Source organism: Anastrepha obliqua, chromosome 3 (assembly GCF_027943255.1).
Source record: "Anastrepha obliqua isolate idAnaObli1 chromosome 3, idAnaObli1_1.0, whole genome shotgun sequence".
Taxonomy (NCBI): Eukaryota; Metazoa; Arthropoda; class Insecta; order Diptera; family Tephritidae; genus Anastrepha; species Anastrepha obliqua.
The window spans coordinates 135803969-135824110 of record NC_072894.1 but is presented as its reverse complement, the minus strand read 5'-3'; the positions used below and the strand labels follow the sequence as shown (position 1 = coordinate 135824110).

The 20142-nt window shown below is 35.9% G+C and overlaps 2 protein-coding genes across 2 annotated transcripts; one reads left to right on the top strand and one right to left on the bottom strand.

The window, feature by feature from the left end:
• Window positions 1-1432: 1432 nt before the first annotated feature.
• LOC129241010 (GPN-loop GTPase 2) lies at window positions 1433-2469 on the bottom strand. Its single transcript, XM_054877128.1, has one exon. It carries the CDS (start codon window positions 2414-2416, stop codon window positions 1499-1501), a length of 918 nt encoding a protein of 305 aa, XP_054733103.1. The 5' UTR covers window positions 2417-2469; the 3' UTR covers window positions 1433-1498.
• A 2853-nt stretch (window positions 2470-5322) lies between these two features.
• On the top strand, window positions 5323-15971 carry LOC129241200 (actin-interacting protein 1). Its single transcript, XM_054877414.1, has 8 exons — window positions 5323-5546; window positions 6013-6134; window positions 7762-7852; window positions 11646-11909; window positions 11989-12587; window positions 14242-14697; window positions 14775-14925; window positions 14984-15971. The coding sequence occupies exons 1-8, from the start codon at window positions 5513-5515 to the stop codon at window positions 15091-15093; spliced, it is 1827 nt and encodes a 608-aa protein (XP_054733389.1). The 5' UTR covers window positions 5323-5512; the 3' UTR covers window positions 15094-15971.
• Window positions 15972-20142: the final 4171 nt, after the last annotated feature.

Below are 20142 nucleotides of genomic sequence, written 5' to 3'. Positions count from 1 at the left end.
TTAAATGTTGCTTTAATGCAATGAATGTTTATAGAGCAGGCGACAGGTAGATAAACCTGATGCATTGCTTGAAGGTTGAGTCGAATGTGCAACAAGGATTTAATAACCATATTGCGTGATTGAAGCTATTTATATGCATGCACATGCGGACAGTCAAGTACAAAAATACACTCAGTGTTCATAAATATGCATTGTGAAAGACAGCTTGAGCCACTGTCAGGCGCAGAGATTCGACAAGTCGCAACAAAGAAAGGGCTGCGCCAACTTGGTTCGTGCGAGTAGTTGACTACTTGTGTTTGTGTGTATGTACATACGTAAAAAGTACGTTTGCCCGCCATCGGAGACTTCCTTGGATAAAACTTGCAGGCGAGTCATATTGCCATTTTATTGTTATTGTGGCGCGAGTGGCGCTTGATTTTACAAATGATAATGTGGCCGGCAAAACGTCAGCATAAACGATGGCGTGTAGCTTAAAAGTCTCGACTTCCAGTTGTTTGCAAGTCAAACCGTTGAAAGGTGTGTACCGATACATTCACCCTTTCACATCTACATACATGCACACATCTACATACATCTAAAACAAATATACGTCGTATTAAAAGCGCTTAAATGGCTGTTGCATTTAGTTGCATACCCAGCAAGCGGTTCCTGGTTGTCTATAAGTCCAAACAAAGCTACTGTCTAACACACCACATAACTGTGTGCGAGTAGTTGACTACGTCACTCCTTTGTCTATTTGGCTCATTGAAAGACAGCTGAACTCGGCGATGCACTGACTTACCGACAACTTGACAAAGTTCACGTGTCCACAAGAAGCTTGATTACATTGATATGTATGTATGTAAGTGTTGTATGCGCTTGCTTGTCTTACTGACGTGCCATGGCTTGATTACATTTAATGGTTGTGTTTTCCTGTTTATTGTGTTGTGGAAAATGTTAAACGATTTTTGATTGGAAGGCGCTAACAAATTTAAAAACAAATTTGCAATTTCCAAATCACATTATGCTAATAACTAACATACATACAAACTTAAATTGTGAGCAATTCTGTGTTGTAGCAATACATCGGAGCCAAACTGCCAATTTATTCATCATACTCATCCAACTATTTCAGCCTAACACCGAGAAATTAAGTGGTTTCTTTGGGTTAGGACCAAAGCTTTTCCTCCATCAAATGGGTAAGCCGAGCATTTGGGGATATGAAGTTGCGCTAGAGTAGATCTTGCATCTCACCTACTTATATTCCCTCGGCGGCATTTTAACACCAAGCTGGTTATTATCGCGAGTGAAAAGTCTCTTAGCATTACAGTCGCTCTCGAGTTTGATTTAACTATGAAAAGAAGAAATACGCTATCTCATCTTGTACTTTCAAACCTGCACTTGCAAACCTTTTCCCCCCATTTTCATTTTCATTATTCAACTTCCCTTCAAATAAAGTAAAATTAAAATTTATTCAATTGTGTATTTCTCTTAAACTATCATAAATACTAGAAAACCCTCACGCCACATAGGGATCAATATCGCTTGCTTGACGCATCGCCTCCGCTTCTGCACCCACTGCACATGCCATCAGTGAATTCACTGCCGTCTCTTCACCCGCCTTATAGATATAACCATTCGCCTTATCGATATGATTGCGTAGTCGCAACATACTCGCTTTGCTGCGCGCATTAAGCAGTTGAAATGTTACCAAAGCATAATCTTCCACCATCGAGCAGATGGCTTCGTTCAGTTTGCGATATTTTTTCATTGTTGGCGTGTCATCTAACGATTCTAGTAAATATTTCAAGTCCAGCACATCTGTATAGAAATCTAAATTGAATTGCAGCTTTGATTCATGTTTTCGCAATAGATCTGCCTTTGAAAGCACATTCACATGTGGTAAACCCATACGTAGCATCATGTTCAAGGCAAGTAGCAGCGTTGATACGAATTTTGTTGCCTCTGAACAGTAGTGAGAATCGATTAGATTTACTGTGACCAAATGATAGCCTTCCTTTTGGAGTCGCTCGAATATTCTGGCCATGGCGGTATGATGTGTGTAAAGTTCTACTTGTCCGGCACAATCAAAAAGGAAGTAATTGCAGGTTGCGGCAGCTTTGCGTAACTCAGGCAGAAACCAATCTTCAAGATGTGCTTCCAGGAATTCTATACAATACATGAGCGCACCATTGGGTCCGAGATGATATTGCTCCATAACGTCTTCAACTGTGATAAGTTGCATTACATCGATAACTGGATTGTATTCCATATTCTCGTTAGCCGGATCAAGATTGACGACACCAGTATCACGTCCCAATTCTTTATAAAAGTTGTAGGCATGATGACAGTAAGTGGTTTTGCCAGAACCAGGTGGGCCAATAATTAATTGACCATAACGTGGATTCACAAATTTTAAAGCAGGCGTTTGAAGCATATTTATTTAAATATTTGTAGAAAAACAAAAACTCTAGTAGCAAACGACTAACAATTTAGCAAACAAATCATATTGTCAAAATCAGCTGATTGGTAGGTTTGAAGAGGAAGTGTTTCGAAAGCAAATTAGTATCAGATTTAAAGGAAATAACTGGAAGGCGTAACTTTATAATACTTTCCTACAAAAATATTATAATAATATTGGTTTAATAGTTTCAACGCAGAAAGGAGCTATACGCAAAAATACGGCTGTGCTTTCCTTTTCTACCACGATATATTTGCTTATATTGTCTAAGTGCGTGGACCGAATTTAAAAATTATAACACGCAAATCTAGTCACTATATCAGCCTTTTGATTTATATTACTTTTTATAAATTAAAATTAAGAATTAATAGCAATATTTAATGTTAAAAATACGTCTTTTTTGCATAAGCTTGAAAAAATTCCCTATTACTGACGCTTATTTCACTTAAATACAAACACAGAAAAGTAACAAAATCACTTATAAACATTCTTTATTACATTAAGATTCGACTTAAAGCTATTTTTACTAAATAATAGTCCAAATTCTATTAAAATTCTATTATTACAAATGTTCTTCTAACCGTTTGTAATACCGTGCAGAATAAATTTGAGGAGCGAACTGTCAAACGAACGATGAGAGAGAGAAGAACAAAGCGAAATAAGAAAAACCCAGTCAACCAAAAGGGAACCCTTCTTTTATTGTTATTTCTCTTATTTATAGGGGAGCTTTTTTGATTTCAAATATACATATTTATATATAACAAAAACAAATATTTTTACAAATACTGAAAATTTGGAATAAAAATTGCGCGATTTTTAGTCCAAATTTTCGCCTGCGGCGCTTTTTTGATTTCAAATATACATATATATTACAAAAACAAATACTTTTACAAATACTGAAAATTTGGAATAAAAATTGCGCGATTTTTAGTCCAAATTTTCGCCTGCGGCGTTTTTTTGATTTCAAATATACATATATATTACAAAAACAAATATTTTTACAAAAAAAAATTTTTATAAATAGTGAAATAATGCAAAATCGGACAATTTTTGACCTAAATTTTCGCTATCGGCACTCATAACTTTTACGATAAAACCACGTTTTAATAAGTGCTATGAAATAATATATAAAACCTAATTTAAATGCTTGCTGGGTTGACGACTGCTGTATAATCTTCTCTTCAACTGTATTTCAGTACAAACTGCAAATGCGGTCGGAAAAAACCTAATTTTTAAATTTCTCCTGGGGGTTCCATAGGGACACTAGGAGGTTGGGACTTTCACAGTTATAATGGTGTGACCTTGCTCTTTCTAATGGGCGTGGTTGGTGGCGCCACGCCCCCTCCCTCTCCGCCCCCCTTTCAAAAATATCGTGGTAGTAAAGGAAAGTTTTGCCAAAAATACTAGGCATGACGTAGAACAGAGTCGGACTGATGAGGGCTATTTTTTGAAGCACAGCCGAAGGCCGCCCACGCAGAAAAAAGTCTACGCGGATATATTGAAGTTGGCGTAGCCGAAGTTGGACTGACAAGAGTTATTTTTTTGAAGCGCGGCCGAAGGCTCCCACGCAGAAAGAAGGCATCCGCAAAAATAGTTTGGATGGCGTAGGCAGAGCTACTAGTGATGGTTAGAGCTATTTTACTGCTTTTTGTGATATCTTTTATATCATTCTTTTCAAGTTTCGATGAGTCATATACGTGTATAATATAAGCCAGACAATCGCGCGTTTTTATTCCTTAAATTTCCTCTTGCAACGTCTTTTTCCAGAAACTTCAATGTTTATATTTTCAAATATGTTTTTCAATTCTAAACTTAAGCAAAAAATACTGCAGATTTACAAACATCTTTCCAGTGAACGTCCCCGCACACGAACTTCGTTCTTATTTGAAGTGTCTGACAAAACCAACCTTTCGGTAAATTACACAATTACTTAAAATAAATAAATAAATTACTTAAAAACTATACGTCTCCGGAGGGTGCGGTTTTCAGTTTTAAGTTGAGAATACACCACTCTATCCGCCCTTTACATCCTTGTTTTCAAAGTGTATTGCATTATACTAAATATTTCCAGCCAATTTGGCAAAAGCAATGAAGTTATTAAGCTTTAAGGGGTTATATACCATACAGCAAGAAAGCCGAAAAACGCGAAATTTCCAGAATTTTCCTGAGAAAACTTGTATAAATTTATTGATATAAAAATTAGTTTTAGTATAACAAAAAATATTTATTTGGAATGGAGCTTCAGTTGATCTCCGGGACCCTCTCTTTCTCTTTCGTTAAAGTAATGTTAATTCTAGTAATTAATCGAAGGAATAAGCAAATAAAATTTTTTTTGACAAAATGGCGGTTTCTCAAAAAAACATCAATTTTTGACCGAATTTTCGGCCTTAAATGAGTTATAAAAAAATAATTATCGGTGAGAAAAAATCTTTGAGTAATTACTAAAAAATATATTTAAGAAGCTTGTGTTAAAATTTGAGACTAATCGGCTTAGCCGTTTTCGAGTAATGTTGGTCACCGACTTTGAAAACATAATTTTGAGAAAAACGCGTTTAAGTTTGCACTGTACTTTCAAGCACTCTAAAATGTCTTTTCAAATTTGCGTGTAACTTCGAAAATATTCACCGGAACGATATTAAATGTTCTGTGGGTATTCTTAAATATAGTACTTTAAGAAAAAAATAGATTTTTGCATATTACTCATTAAGTCGCACTCGTTTTAACGATTCGTCATAAGAAATTGCTGGGCGCCTCCTACCGGCGATTAGTTAATGGCTTTTAAGGGTTGCAATGCAAGTTTACTATTTGTTTTTTTATTTTTCATTTTACTATGCAAATTTTGGTTTTGGTTTCAGGCAACTCTGCTAGTCGCACAATTGAATCAGTCTTCGGCAACACTGCATTGTGGCAGAACATAAAATTTAATTCAATTTTGTTCGGTATAATTTGGTGGTGTCGATTTTTTATAGAAAAATAATACCTTAAAAGCATTAGTTCTGTATCAAAAAAGCAGTTTTAGTTTATATAAAGTGTGTAAAATAGTACGGTGTTTAGTGTTTTGAATTAGCAGCAATGGCCCAACCACAAAAGCCAGCGTATCAAAATAGTGAGTTGGCCGGTTACATTTTTAGCGAAGAAGATAAAACGAAAAAGACCAAATATTGGGCAACAAAAGCATGAGTCAGTGGGCGCAAGCGGCTATTGGGGGGCTACGGCGGCGACAATAACCGATGACGATGAAGCACTATATGTGCTTATAAGGGCAAAATAAAATATAAATGCGGATACAAAGCGGAAGCAGTGAATTACCTACAACAATCATAAAGGAGTGTAATAAATAGATTCATTGCCGGCTTTTGCTGCTATTTGCTGTAACTGTCGCACCCCACCTCTTCTGATCTTGGCGCAAGAACTCTGTATGCGTGTGATTTTATCTGTGACTATTCTGTGTGAGTGTGAACCGCCACTTCCTGTTGTGCGCCCACTGATTTCGCAGCGTATGAAATTAAATTATTTCAAATAAACAAAAACCGTAAATTATTTTAATAAATTGTGTTTACTTTCGAATCCAGAATTCATATACGCCACTCTGCCACGCACCCAACGTGGCCAACCCATTGTACTAGGCGGCGATCCCAAAGGTAAAAATTTCCTTTACACTAATGGAAACTCGGTGATTATTAGGAATATTGAGGTGAGTCAATAATTTCATAAATTTAATAGATTAGAAGCATAAATTTATTATTAATTAAATTAATTTTAGAATAAATTATAAAAACCTTCCAAGGAAGGGAAGGCAGCCTTTGTATAAATATATTATCTATTAGCAACATCTGTAAAAGGTTGCATTGTACACTGGGTAGTTATGGGCGTGTGTATGCACAAGCCCTGTACTGATCCATCTCAAATTTAGCGATCATCATTTCCCCTATGTGTCTATTGTTTATTTTTGGATTCTAGCAGCTGCATTCAAATGAAAATTTATTAAACGCCTCGCTGCAAAAACCAACAAACGTTCCAACGATAAATCCACTGGTAGTATTCCCAGTCTCATTTATTTATTTGTTCCTGCTATTTTTAGCGTATTCTCACCAGCAGTAATGCTCTGCATAGGAGAAAGTGGTGTATTTCTTGAAAATTTTCTAAATAAATACCCGCAAGCCAAAGAACAGCAGAGTGTTCGCTGGTGTTCAAGAATATTAAAAATGTAAAAAAAATTGTTTTTATAGGTATAGCCAATCCCACGCACGTCTCAGACAAATGTTCACCACGACCATCCAAAAACCAACACCAACGCACCCGAAGCTCTTCCCCACCATTTCCTTTGATCTAAATAACAATTTTTCGGAACAAAATAGCCTTATTTAAAAAAAAACACTTACGTTTTCATGTACATACATACAGTATATACTCGTATTTCCTTCGGTAATTTCTTTTCGATCATTATGTGTTTATTATTTCCAAAAACACTTGTGGATATTATTTAAATTAAGGAAAATAAAATTGAATGAGTTCGCATCTTTGTTCAAAAACAAATCTTAATTATAGGAGGTATACATAAATATATGTATGTATGTGTGTATGTAAGTTTTAGGACGTGTAAGTTTTTGTTTTCGACATTGATATGAAGCATATGTAAATATAATATAAAATAATATAATTAGAAATAGTAAATCCTCATTAGTATATGAAATTTAGTTAATTATGGAGAAAATCATTATGCTTATATTTTAATTTATTTTGTGTAAAAAATAATTACTTATAAACTTCAAATACATTCATTATTTCATCCAATATATTTTAATTCTAGCAACAAAAATTACAAAATTACGATAAATATAAATATCAGTAGCATTATTTTTAATATTTAAGCATAACTTTCTAATATCACTAAAAGTTGCAATTTTTTTCTTCTTATTTCATAATATCAACATTTCTACAATGCTGACATTTTTTGTACAACAACGAACTCGTTGTCATCGTTCATTTTTCACCGCTAATTTTGTTTGCACCGATACGCTTCGAAATCACATTCTCTATATACCAACACAAATAAAACAAAACAACACGTACATATTTTGGCCTAAAATTAAAATGAAATGTGGCGACGGCTGCTGCACGCACATCCAACTCTCCAACCAACCAACCAATCAATTGTGTATATACACGAAAATTCGCCGGCCTGTCCAATTCTATCAACCAACAAATTTTCCACTGCCGCTAATTTGGATGTTGTTGTTGTCTCATCTGTGTTGCGTTGTTATTATGTTTTCTTTGCATCTACGACTTCCACGGCTATATGCACTGATTGTCGCTGACAGAATCCAGCCATTGCTGATGTCTACACGGAGCATTCGTGTGCCGTCAATGTGGCCAAATATTCACCAAGTGGATTCTACATTGCATCAGGCGGTAAGTTTACACACACACATACATACACATTGATATCTATCTTTATATACACTTATGCAGGTACATATTTATGTATTTAGTGCGCCGTATTAATTGGGTGTAGTTGTTGTTGCTGTTTTTATAATGCATATTTTGGGTACTAAAAATACCCATCAAATGCCATGTGGGTTCATAGCGTCACAGCTGCGTTGAAAAGATTAAGCACAAATAACTACAAACACAATTGTGATTTGTTGCAAGAAAAAATCCAGTTTTTACTAATATAACGATTGACTATTTTTCTTGTTTTTTTTTTTTCATTTGTTACGTAGTGATTTGTTGTTATTTCCTACTTTGTTAGCGCATAACTGATATTCAAGTTAACACCATATTTGGCATACACTGACGCTTATATATAATTTTTATTAACATTTTATGCCAAATTCATTGCGTGAGTCACGTTTATATTAATAAAATCGTACAATACTCTTTTTTTTTTCAAAAGTCAGGTGTCTCATTTTTTGCTAAGATTACTTACCGATTATTTGCATTATTTTGGTAAGAAGTGCGATTTATTTACTTTATGGGTGCCTTCGTAATATCAAAGTTTGAAAAAATATATTATATTACAAATAGATATATATATTAGTATTTTTCTCATTAAATTCAACATTAAAAAAATTATCAGTACATATTTTGAAACTAAGTTATTTTGTGTTGAGTTGCTATGCGTTCGTAAATTTTCATTTATGTAGATAAAAAAAAATTTACATAGTATTTTGCTGCTGGTAAATAAAATTTTTAAAACCACCGGATCTTATATTTTGTAAATGACAGCCAATTCATCAACATTGCCCAATTTTGCGCGAAAGGAAGTAGTGGTTTTTATTTTGGGACCTGTCCACATGCATTACACATGGGCTGAAAAGTTCCGGGCCTAACAAAGAAAACATGTTTTTTTTTTTGTTCAAAATTTCCTTTATTCATCAACGTCATTTCCATCAAGAACAACGTAATTATTCCAGCGCCGCTCTAACATTTCAATACCACTTTCGTAGAATGATTTAACTCTTGCCCCAAAATAGGCCTCAGTTTCGACTTTATTCCTTCGAGCGAAATTTCTTACCGGCGAGCATTTTTTTTAGGTCTGCGAACAGCCAGTATTCGCTGGGAGCCAAATCTGGCGAAGACGGTGGATGTGGTAGCAATTCGAAATTCAATTCATGTAGTTTTGAGACTGCTCGAGCGGTATTTTTCACCATCAGCAAGAAAAATTAAGACATGAAATTGTTTTGAAAATAACCAAAGTAGCGTCACTTTTAACACAATAACTCATTTCATACTATTCTATTCATTAGTTCATTAGTAATGAATAGAATAGTATGAAATTCGAAAGTTTTGTTTTTAAGATTAGCGCTAACTAAAAAAAGAGGTGAATGCAGTAAAACTAGTGCCATCTATAGGGTTTTCCAGAGGTCAGAGAAATCACCACCACGACTACGTTTACAGGACAATATCCTTTTCATGAAATTTTCCATAACCGAATGGCAAAGTGGCTGCCCTATGTCCTCGATAGCCTCACGAATTCCATCTTTGAGGCCTTGAATCGACCCTGGGCTGTTAGCGTAAAAAGTCACAAGTGATCACCTCTTCGAGAAATAACACGGTCCGGAAACTTTTCCCGTAAAAGATAAATGGTTTCGTTGCTTGTGTGGCACGTAGCGCAAAATAAACGTTGCCCACATTAATACCATCCAATTACGGCCATAAAAAAACGTTAATCGTCTCTCGATCGCGCAATCCATTCACAAATAACACCAGTTATTGGAAAACCCTTTATGTGTTAGGCCCGAGACTTTTCAGCCTGTGTGTTACATATATTTTATTACGTTGGATCAATGACATATCCAGGCATCAAAAGGGTCTTAAGTAATATAAAACTATTATATTTCATAACCTTAAATTACAATGATTTTAAAAGTGAGTCGTAGTGATAAGCGTGATTTACCAAGTAATAGACACAAAATGTATAACCTCATAAAACTGACATAACTCACTATTTTACAATCAATAACGGCAAATTCGCCTGTGAAAGTAACAAAAAAGTTATCGAGCAAGATTCGATATCGATAAATTGAACCAATTTTTTGGGTTTAATTGCCCTCAATTTAAAATTTTTGCCAAATTACTGTATCTTTGTATATTGGAACAGTAATATTACTATTTTACATTTTTTTAATAATACCTTCAATTGGAATTTATGCTCGCCTGGTTCTCTCCTAACTCATTTGAATTAGAAAATTCTTTTGAAACTATTGTTGGTAAAGTTTTGGCTTTATGGCTAAAGCAATTTACATATTATTTCAATTATTATTATTTCCATTATGCTTAATGCGTAGACTAACATAGCATACATGCAATGTGCATATGTATGTGTGTAAATGCATGTGTACTTAATCTTTCTCGTTATTTTTTAGCCTAAATCGGTATTCTTTGTTTTTTTTTTTTTGTGTGTTTCTGCAGCCGTTACGCTCTCCTAAGCATATTTGTTGTTGCCTTTGTTGGTATTTCTCAACGATCAGTCAACAGTGGCCTTTCTCTTTTCTTTATACTGAAAATAATCAGTCTTTCATGAGCAGCTGTACTTATGATTATTCACTAATCTTATGCAGGCACTGTTGTTGTTGTTTGTTATACCTTTGTTCGTACTTTTTGCCACTTGAAACAAAAGTTATGCACCCTACTCTCCTATCTATGCATATCTGCAAGTCGCGGTGCTAGCTCATGAATGATACCTGTCATTATCTCTGCAAACACTGTAACTGCAGCTCTTTCATAAATATGTTTTTTTTTTTACTTTTACTTATCACATTGCTTACTTATCTCTGCTCAGCCAGCATGAAACGCTTGATAGTGGGACGCCGCCACTCTGGCAGTGTATGTTTGGTAAAAGCAAAGTGAGCAGCAGCGTCACACGGGCACTTAGCCGCCGCCGTTTTGAATCACTGCCACTATTCTTTCGCTGATGATGCTTATCTTTGTTGTATTTCAGCTGCTGCTGCTGCTGCTGCTGCTCTGTGTTTGTCTATGATTCATTACTGCTTAGCGGTTGTTGCACTGTTCATGGCATTTCAGTTTTTTGAAGAAAGTTACCATTCACTCAGATACTCAATGTTTTTATTACCTACTTTTATTCATAATTTTCATTTTGTATAGCAATTTTACAGTTAAATATTTAGTTAACGCTTTTGTTAAACAAAATCGAACATAATCAGCTTATTAAAAGTAACGGTAGTTATACTGTTGTTGATATACAAACATAAACGCGTATGTACTTAAATGTGTTTGTAATTCTGGTAATGTTCCTGGCGGCAGACTCATAGCAGCGTTAGTGAACGTCTACCCATGAACGTTTACTATTTCCTGCTTTCGCTAATGACATGAAAATTGTATTGAGTTGAGACTCTTTTCCTCCAAATTGCATATAATGCATTTTTTTCGAACGTAGTATCTGCCTTGAATCGGAACCCAATAACAAAAACATGCGAATTCGCGAAATATCGCGCGCACATCTGGGCTAATTATCGCGATAAAATTTTTTTGTATATTTTGCATTAAGCTTTTCTACAGCGATAAGAAGTTTATTGGTGACGTAACGAATACCGTTATAGATAAAAGTACCCCAATAAACTGATTAATGAACTTTTAGCGCGTTTAAAGTAGGGGAAACTATTGTAACAAGAAAAAATACCAAATCGTACGATTTTAAGTAAATAAAAAATTATAACTGCCTGTTTTTCCTCCCTCTTTTTAGATGTGTCCGGCAAGATTCGCATCTGGGACACCGTGAACAAGGAGCATATATTAAAGAATGAGTTCCAACCGATTGGTGGTCCCATTAAGGATATCGCCTGGTCACAAGACAATCAGCGTATTGTCATTGTTGGCGAGGGACGTGAACGTTTTGGCCATGTTTTTATGGCTGAGACCGGCACTTCGGTGGGTGAGATTAGCGGCCAGTCGAAACCGATTAACTCATGCGATTTTCGTCCTGCGCGTCCCTTCCGTATTGTAACTGGTAAGTCGTAAAATAATGCGTTCATCTTATTACACAAATTTAACCTTTTAATTACAATATGTTTCTCATCCTTGCACAGGCAGCGAAGACAACACTATCGGTGTCTTCGAGGGTCCACCGTTCAAATTCAAAATGACCAAACAGGAGCATTCGCGCTTCGTGCAGGCCGTACGTTATTCGCCAGATGGTAAGTTCTTTGCCTCGGCCGGTTTCGATGGTAAGGTCTTTCTTTACGATGGCGTGAGCTCGGATTTGGTTGGCGAATTCGGTAGCCCTGCACACAAGGGTGGTGTTTATGCCGTTGCATGGAAGCCGGATAGCACACAATTGCTTACCTGCTCCGGTGATAAGACTTGTCGTTTGTGGAATGTGGAAACACGTGAATTGATTAGCGAATTTGTAATGGGTACCACCGTCGATGATCAGCAAGTTTCTTGCCTTTGGCAAGGCGAACATTTACTAACTGTATCGTTGTCGGGTAACATTAGTTACCTGAATGTCGAGGATCCAACGAAGCCATTGCGCATTATTAAGGGTCACAATAAGCCCATCACTGTGCTGGGATTGAGCGATGATCGTAGCACTATCTACACTGGCAGTCACGATGGTGTGGTAACAAACTGGAATTCGGGCAGCGGTGTGAATGACCGCATCAGTGGCACGGGGCATGGCAATCAGGTAAATTTTAATATATTTGGCAATTATATATCATAGTAAATAAATTAGAACATTTAACAAGAAGAAACATCAAAATCGTGATCAAAACAAATATTTTGACCACACGACTGCCTTCCAATTACATTCCAAAAGTATAATTTAAAAAAAAAGCTGCATTTGTAGGTCATAAAGTCGTAGGAAATAGTCGCCGTTTAAAAGAGTGGCGTATTAACAAGAAAATGTCCAAGTATTTAGAGCAAAGACTTAAAGTACGGTGCACTAGACAGGGCTAGTTTACTGGAGAGGCAGCCCTGGTCAGGAAAAACCCGTGTTATACCGGTAACGCAGAAGCGGCTGCCATGGGAATTATTTAAGTGGTCGGCTCTCGTCAGTCATTTTTCCCCACCAAAATTCAAAACAGAGGAAGATAAAGCAAGATGTGCGCAGGGTGGTATCCTATCACCCTTACTTTTCAACTTCTACATATCGAAGAAGATGGTCTCTTATGCAGACGATTGCTCGATAATGCCGACGGGCAATGACATCGATGTCCTGTTTTCCAAAGTAAACGATTACCTCACCAGCCTTTCTCGCTTTTTCACTGCGAGGAATCTCCAACTTTCCTCCACTAAATTCAAGGCAACCCTCTTACCCCCAGGACAAAGGAGGGCAAACTACAGCTACGACAGGAAACAGTGGATTAAGCTTCAGGCATGCCAAAATACTGCAATAAAGACAGCCACGGGATGCCTCCTCCTACAACACCTACACAATGAATCACTACTGCTTCCCGTCCAGAATGCTCTGCAGACAGTTTCTACTTGGGTGCTACCGAAGGTTTCAGTCCTGTAGACACCTGCTTGAACCGAAGCCGCTTCCCAGGAGCGGCAGGAGACATCTCTTAAAGTATTCTGATGAGATCCAGGACAAAACGAATCATCAACTACTGGATCAGGCAGTATTTAGACAGATGCTAAATAACATTCGTGAAACACTTACCACCTTCCTAAACTCCCGACCTCTAGATGCCGTCATCGGAGTCCAACCACACCACCTATTGCAAACAAAGAGCTTCAGTTACCCTGAGATATCCGCGTAACTTTGGTTCAATTGCGTTCTGGATACAGCAGGTTGAATTCCTACCTATCCAGAATCGACGCCGACACATCCAATATATGTCAGGCTTATGACACTAACCAACTTCTCACATGCCCCATCAAGCCTACTCACCTAACACCCCTCTCCCTCAGGACCCAACCTGTGGGAAGAGCACGTTCTCTGGGTTTACCGTTGGATGAATTAGACGAAGACGACCGGTAACTACTTATACATCGCACTGACCGGGTTTAGTAAGCTGCTACAACAACAACAACCGATTTGAACTAATTGTATACTAATTGGAATGAAAAAAATTAAGCTTGAAAGAAAGTTGTTGTTGTAGCATAATCGTTCCCCATACACATATGGGGAATGCTGCTGAAATGACAGTCCGTAGCCGGATATAAATCCGGGTCGTTCCGGTAACGTAGAACCGACTGTCGTGGGAACGGGAAGAAAGTTGTCTTTAAATTATGCAGTTTTAGCCTATTCAACAATAAAATTATATTTGCAGCTTAAAAAATGATCTTAGTTCCGCATATTTGGTCAATCATTTAAAGAATCTTCACTCTTCCAGATCAATGGCATTGCTGCCTGGGGCGATTTCGTCTACACTTGCGGCATCGACGATAGTCTGCGTCAAATTAGCATCGAGGGCAACACCTACACCGACTACGTTGTGAAGCTCAACTGCCAGCCACGTGGCTTGGCCATTTTCCGCAATGAGAACATCATAGCGCTGGCTTGTGTCAAGGAACTGACTCTTGTGCAAGACAATAAGAAAATATTGGCATTGCCCATTAAATATGAGGCCAGCTCGATTTCTGCTAACCCTGAAACACTGGATTTAGCAGTGACCGGTGACGATCATAAAGTGCACGTCTACACGCTGAAGGGCACCACGCTGGAGGAAAAAGTCGAGCTGCAGCACTTGGGGCCGGTGACCGATTGTGCATACTCACCGGATAATAAGTATTTGGTGGCATGCGATGCGAATCGCAAAGTCATACTCTATGCGGTGGAAGAGTACAAGGTCAGAGAAAAGAATATAAAAATACGATTGTAATACGAATTTTTTAAATGTATTTTGTGTTTCTGTAAACTTTTTAGCCGGCGCACAACAAGGAATGGGGCTTCCATAATGCGCGCGTCAATACGGTGGCCTGGTCACCAAATTCTCTTTTAGTTGCTAGCGGTTCGCTGGATACCACCATCATTATTTGGTCTGTAACCAATCCGGCCAAACATACCATCATTAAAAGTGAGTACTTTTGGAGTTCATTTTGAAAGATGCAAACATTTAATGCAAAAACATTTAGATGCTCATCCACAATCGCAAATTACACGCTTAGTGTGGTTGGACAACAACACTGTGATCTCCACTGGTCAAGATTGCAACACCAAAGTATGGGAAGTCGAAACTATTTAAGTTGAAAACTTGAAAATCATTGCAGTTTTGTATGAGAAGATAAACGCAACGACTACATTAATATAATATAATAGATTATGACTAACCCCACTTTAGCCGCCGTTTGCTTAGTTTATAAACAAGAAATTTATATAGTACACAGTAGCCAGCCCGTCATTTGTCGGCCCAAAGCTATTTCTATACATTTTTCTACACAAACACAACGACACCAAATAGTGCTGTTGTCGGTCCTTTACCGCCCCACCGACATCACCAATGTGTATTCACTGGCGCTCATCTGCATCAACTTATTAATGTAGGTACCAATTACTGCTACTGCAGCTGCCAAAAATGCGTTTAATTTTCATACTACTATTTTTTGACAAATCTTGTTAAGTTCTATAGTGGAAAACGATTTGATTTAACCAAAAAGAAGAATTGTATTAATCATAATATTTTTTCATAAAATTAGCGCTTTTACACTCTTCTACAGATGTACTTCTTTAAAACAAACGGAATGATGTATTTTATTTATTTATATTTTATAGAGCTTTGGAAAGCTCAGGTAGTAATTGACCGTGCATCTATTTACTTACAGTACTCATGGTATTAAAACTATAGTTGAGCCACCATTTTGACTAACTAAACCGTTTTGCAGTCAATTATTGGCAGAAATCAAATATCTTGCAATTTATATTTTTTAACGTCGAAGTGTAAGCACTGATATGTAAAACGCGATTTATTTATCATATTATTCATGTATACAGAAATATTTGTACTACTGCATTATTATAACAGGAACTAAATGTACTTGCGTGAAATTGTGTACAATATTGCCGCGTGCGTACGAAAAAGTGAAAGCGAACCAAATAAAAAAATTATTTTGCAGAAAAAAACGATGTACATTTGAATTTTATTAATCTCATAAGGTTTGTAAGTATGTAAGTTAGCTCCTTAGCAAACGTTTTTTATTTCCTCCCTGACCTATCTTTGATAAATTTTTGTAAATTTATCTAGTTAATTTAATAGGTAAAAAAACACAATTGATTCATACAGGAATCAAATCAGTAGTTAGTCGTTTTTTTTTTTTTGTGGTGGATTAAGCTTAATGAGTTTCGTCGTGGCTCACTCAATTCGGTTTAGTCGTTTTCATTCATGTGCATTAATGGTTAAATAATATTTGCGAATTTTGTCTAGTTTGCCTACCAAATTGCCTACTTTCAGGCTAATTATGGCAAACAGGGTGAGACAGATACAAATTTCGGCATCAGTGCTTCGCAATCGTTTTTTGGTTAAATTTCAAGGGCCGAGTTGAATGTGAACCACACCTAAACGTCAACAAAACCGTTGGACTTCTTTCTTTGAGGTTATTTGAAAGAAAAGGTGTACGTTGATAAGCCAGCAACAATTCAAGAGCTAAAGGCTAAGATAATTCGGCACATTAACGGCATAGAACCACAATTATGCCTCAGCGTCATCGAAAATTTGGCCCATCGGATAGAGGTGTGCCGCCGAGGCCGCGGCGGCCATTTGGCCGATATTTGGTTCCACACGTAATTGAACCATACCAATATTATCAGAATAAAGAGAAATGACAATAAGTTCCTAAAAAAATTGTATATTATTCAAAATCCACACTGGACTTTTAAACTTAACCACCCTTTAGATGGTACTGTAAAGGGTTTCCAATAAGAGGTGTTATTTTGATATTCAAAGAAAATGCTATCTATATATATAAAAAGAAGTTACATTTCCTTGGTAATCTTATAAGTCAAGAACCGTTAAACCGATTGACACAAAAATTTTAGAGTTCTTTTCTATCTTTGAGGAAGTGGTTTGTGTGAAGTTTGATTGAAATCGGTGGAGCCGTTCCTGAGTTATGACATTTTATGTGAGTAATGGTTTCCTCTCATACGAAATGCCTGTATGGGAAAAACAACAACAAATACACAGCCGCTTATGAGCGTTTCTGTTGTACTGTTGTGGTTGTAAGTGTATTATGTTAATATTAATTTTGGCGAAAATATAATAAAAACTGGAGCATTCAAGGAACTCGAAAAACATTTTTAACTTTATTTATTTTAGCATAATTTATTTAGCGTAAAAAATTGAAATGTAAATTAAAGAATCAAAGTTTAATTACAAGTTTTTATCGGCTCTTTCACCTTACCTGTATATAGGTGACCACCAGAATCAAATTTTAAAAAAGTACAGAAAAGGCTATTGTGACATCTTTAGAAAGTATGTTGAATGAAAAAAATCAACTAATTCAACTGTTTAAACATTTTACGAGTTCTATAAAGAAAACTTAATATGAAAAATTTCTTGCGATATAAAAAAAACATTTTATGTATGGTGGTGCGAAGCCCACTGGGAAATGTTAGTTTTTTAATATAAGTGATCGGATGTTTATTTCATTATAAAGAGGAAGGTATGCCGTTAATAGTGAACAATAACATCAGGCAAATGACCACCACGACCACGCTTACAGAACAATATCCTTTTCATGAAATTTTCCATAAGCGAATTGCAAAGTGGCTGCCCTATGCCCTTGATAGCCTCACGAACTCCATCTTTGACGTCTTGAATCGACCCTGGGCTGCTGGCGTAGACCTTCTCTTTCACGTGGCCCCAAAAAAAAAAGTCATAAGGTGTTAATTCACTAGATCTCGGTGGCCAATTGTGATCACCTCTTCGAGAGATAACACGGTCCGGAAACTTTTCCCGTAAAAGATCAAGGGTTTCGTTGCAAACCCTGTATTATATTTCGTTGTGTATAAACAGGTTTTTGTTGGTTGTGAAATATATTATAAAATGAATGCATATTGAAGCGAAACAGGGTTTTAATAGAATTTATGGTAGACGTAAATGATGGTTTCGATCATCGGAATCGGTATGCACATTCATTTTTCAGGACTACTTGGTTAAGTCTAGCCTTTTCTTTACTCTTTCAAACTGCTTTGAACTGAGTCAATTAATTTAAGTTCCATTTATTTTCTGCATATAATTTGATACAATAAAAACCACCATCGATAAAACTTTGCGCGATGCAAAATTGTTTTTATTTAAACATTTGTCATGCTCGCCGCTCTTGCCGTACGTCAAAAATAGAAAGTTGTCAGTTTTTGAGCATTCTGGCATGGCGTACGGTACGTATGTGGCGCCTTCGACTCAAATACCCATAATATATAATATTTTGCTGTCAGTCAAATTCGTTGCCGCAACGGGTCCGTTCCCCCATTGTCAACCCTATAAGGTCAACAAACTGAGATTGACGACGAATCGACATTTTGACGCCTTTTTCAACACTTTGCACCATGTGCTTCGCGGACAATTTTTTTTTTTTAATTATATTTTCACAATTTGGAAGCGTTAAATGATTCATAATAACTTCCCAAACCTTACTGAATAGAAATGTCAGCATAATTTGATTTTCTCAGCTGTCAAACCATAGTTATCAATATCGAGAGTTCCCATGTAGCCAAAGAAGCACCCCATAGTAGCAGGGGAACGTAATTGTTACGCCTTAGCCGGATTTAAACTCGAGTCGTTCCGGTAACGTAGCAACGACTGTCGATGGATAATTAGATTTCTTTTCACCATTGACTTCTAGCAGTTGCGCATAGTTTTCTAATAAAAATATTACCCAGCATGTATCAATTTAAAATTCATATATTTATTAAATAATTTTTATATAAAATATTAAATATAATTGTCTTTTTGTGTGTGTTGTTTGTGTATAAAAGTCATTTTTTCTTTTCTTGTATAAAAATGTGCCTTTTTTAACTTACAGCCTAAAATAGAATAATTTTGAAAGTCGTGGCTAAAATGAGTGTGTGTGTGTGTATTAAGTGTATGCCTTACTTTTGATCAACTTTAGTGTCTTTCTATATAATTGCATTTACTATAACAATAAACAGTTTTTTTTTCCAAAATTGTTAGTAAATAATTGTGTAAATTATTAAGGGTTATACATTTTTTTCATGGTTTGGTATGGTATGGTTTGTATAATGCGCACAATTTAATTTTTTTTTGTTTTGCATTGAGTCTTTCAAAAGTATTTAGTATTGTGCTTTGCTTAATATTTTCTTTAAACAGTTTTAAAAATTAATTTTCTCTTTAACATTTTTGAGTATTTTTGTTACTTTAAGTATTAAAAACTCTATTTGTATGTATTTATATGACGTTTGTAAATTTAATGTACTTGAAAAGCCTCCAATAGTATTTAACCTGGTATTAACTGTTTCAATTAAAATAGACATAAAATGGTAGACGTAATTTTTTTCACTTAAACATGAACAGATTATATTTAAATAAAATATTCCCTTACCCCATATTTACACCTTCCTCGCTGTCTTAACTTTTCATTTTCAAAATGGCATCAAGCAAATTGGGATTGCTGTATTCGTGCGTGCAAATGGCTTGGTAAAATGAAAATTGAGTTGTTAAACTACGAGATGGCAGCCAAATTAAAACAGTGATGGCAAGAAATTTAACAGTGAAATTGGCTGTCTCCATCTGATATTTCTGTTTTAACATAATCTATAAAACGTGTAGATGTGGGGTTAATAAAGGCTACTTTGGCATTTACTCAACTCTTTGAATAAAAAAAACAAATTACTATATTTTGTGTTTATATAAAAAAGGGAAAAATGCAACCGTACAATCGACATATCTCTTAGGATACGGCAATGCTACTTCAACGCAAAGGTTTCCGTTTCCTTTCGTTGTCAAAAAGCGTTGCGATAAAGCAATTGAAAAAATACATTACATTCTTTGAGTGGCAAAGGTTGTTTGTATAGGAATATTTAAAATTATTGCTGATGGGTTTTTCTAATATAATTAGAGTAGTTTTTAATATGAGTAAAAAAAAAAAAGAAAGTGTGTGGTAGTTCACGGAGCCCGCACGATTGAAGTGAAACTTCTTTTATCAACAAATCAATAATTTAACTATTATTTCAATATAATGCATGCAGAAGTCATGGAAAGCATGGAATGGAATTTTATTAAACAGAATTATTTATTTATTTTAATATAAAAAGAAATGAATTTATTGTACTCAATTACATT

Excerpts from the sequence above, each read along its gene's own strand:
- LOC129241010 (XM_054877128.1), bottom strand. The coding sequence starts at position 2,416 with ATGCTTCAAACGCCTGCTTTAAAATTTGTGAATCCACGTTATGGTCAA.
- LOC129241200 (XM_054877414.1), top strand. The coding sequence starts at position 5,513 with ATGGCCCAACCACAAAAGCCAGCGTATCAAAATA. Across the intron at positions 11,910-11,988 it reads TCCCTTCCGTATTGTAACTG|GCAGCGAAGACAACACTATC; the intron begins GTAAGTCGTAAA and ends ATCCTTGCACAG. Across the intron at positions 14,698-14,774 it reads ATGCGGTGGAAGAGTACAAG|CCGGCGCACAACAAGGAATG; the intron begins GTCAGAGAAAAG and ends TAAACTTTTTAG.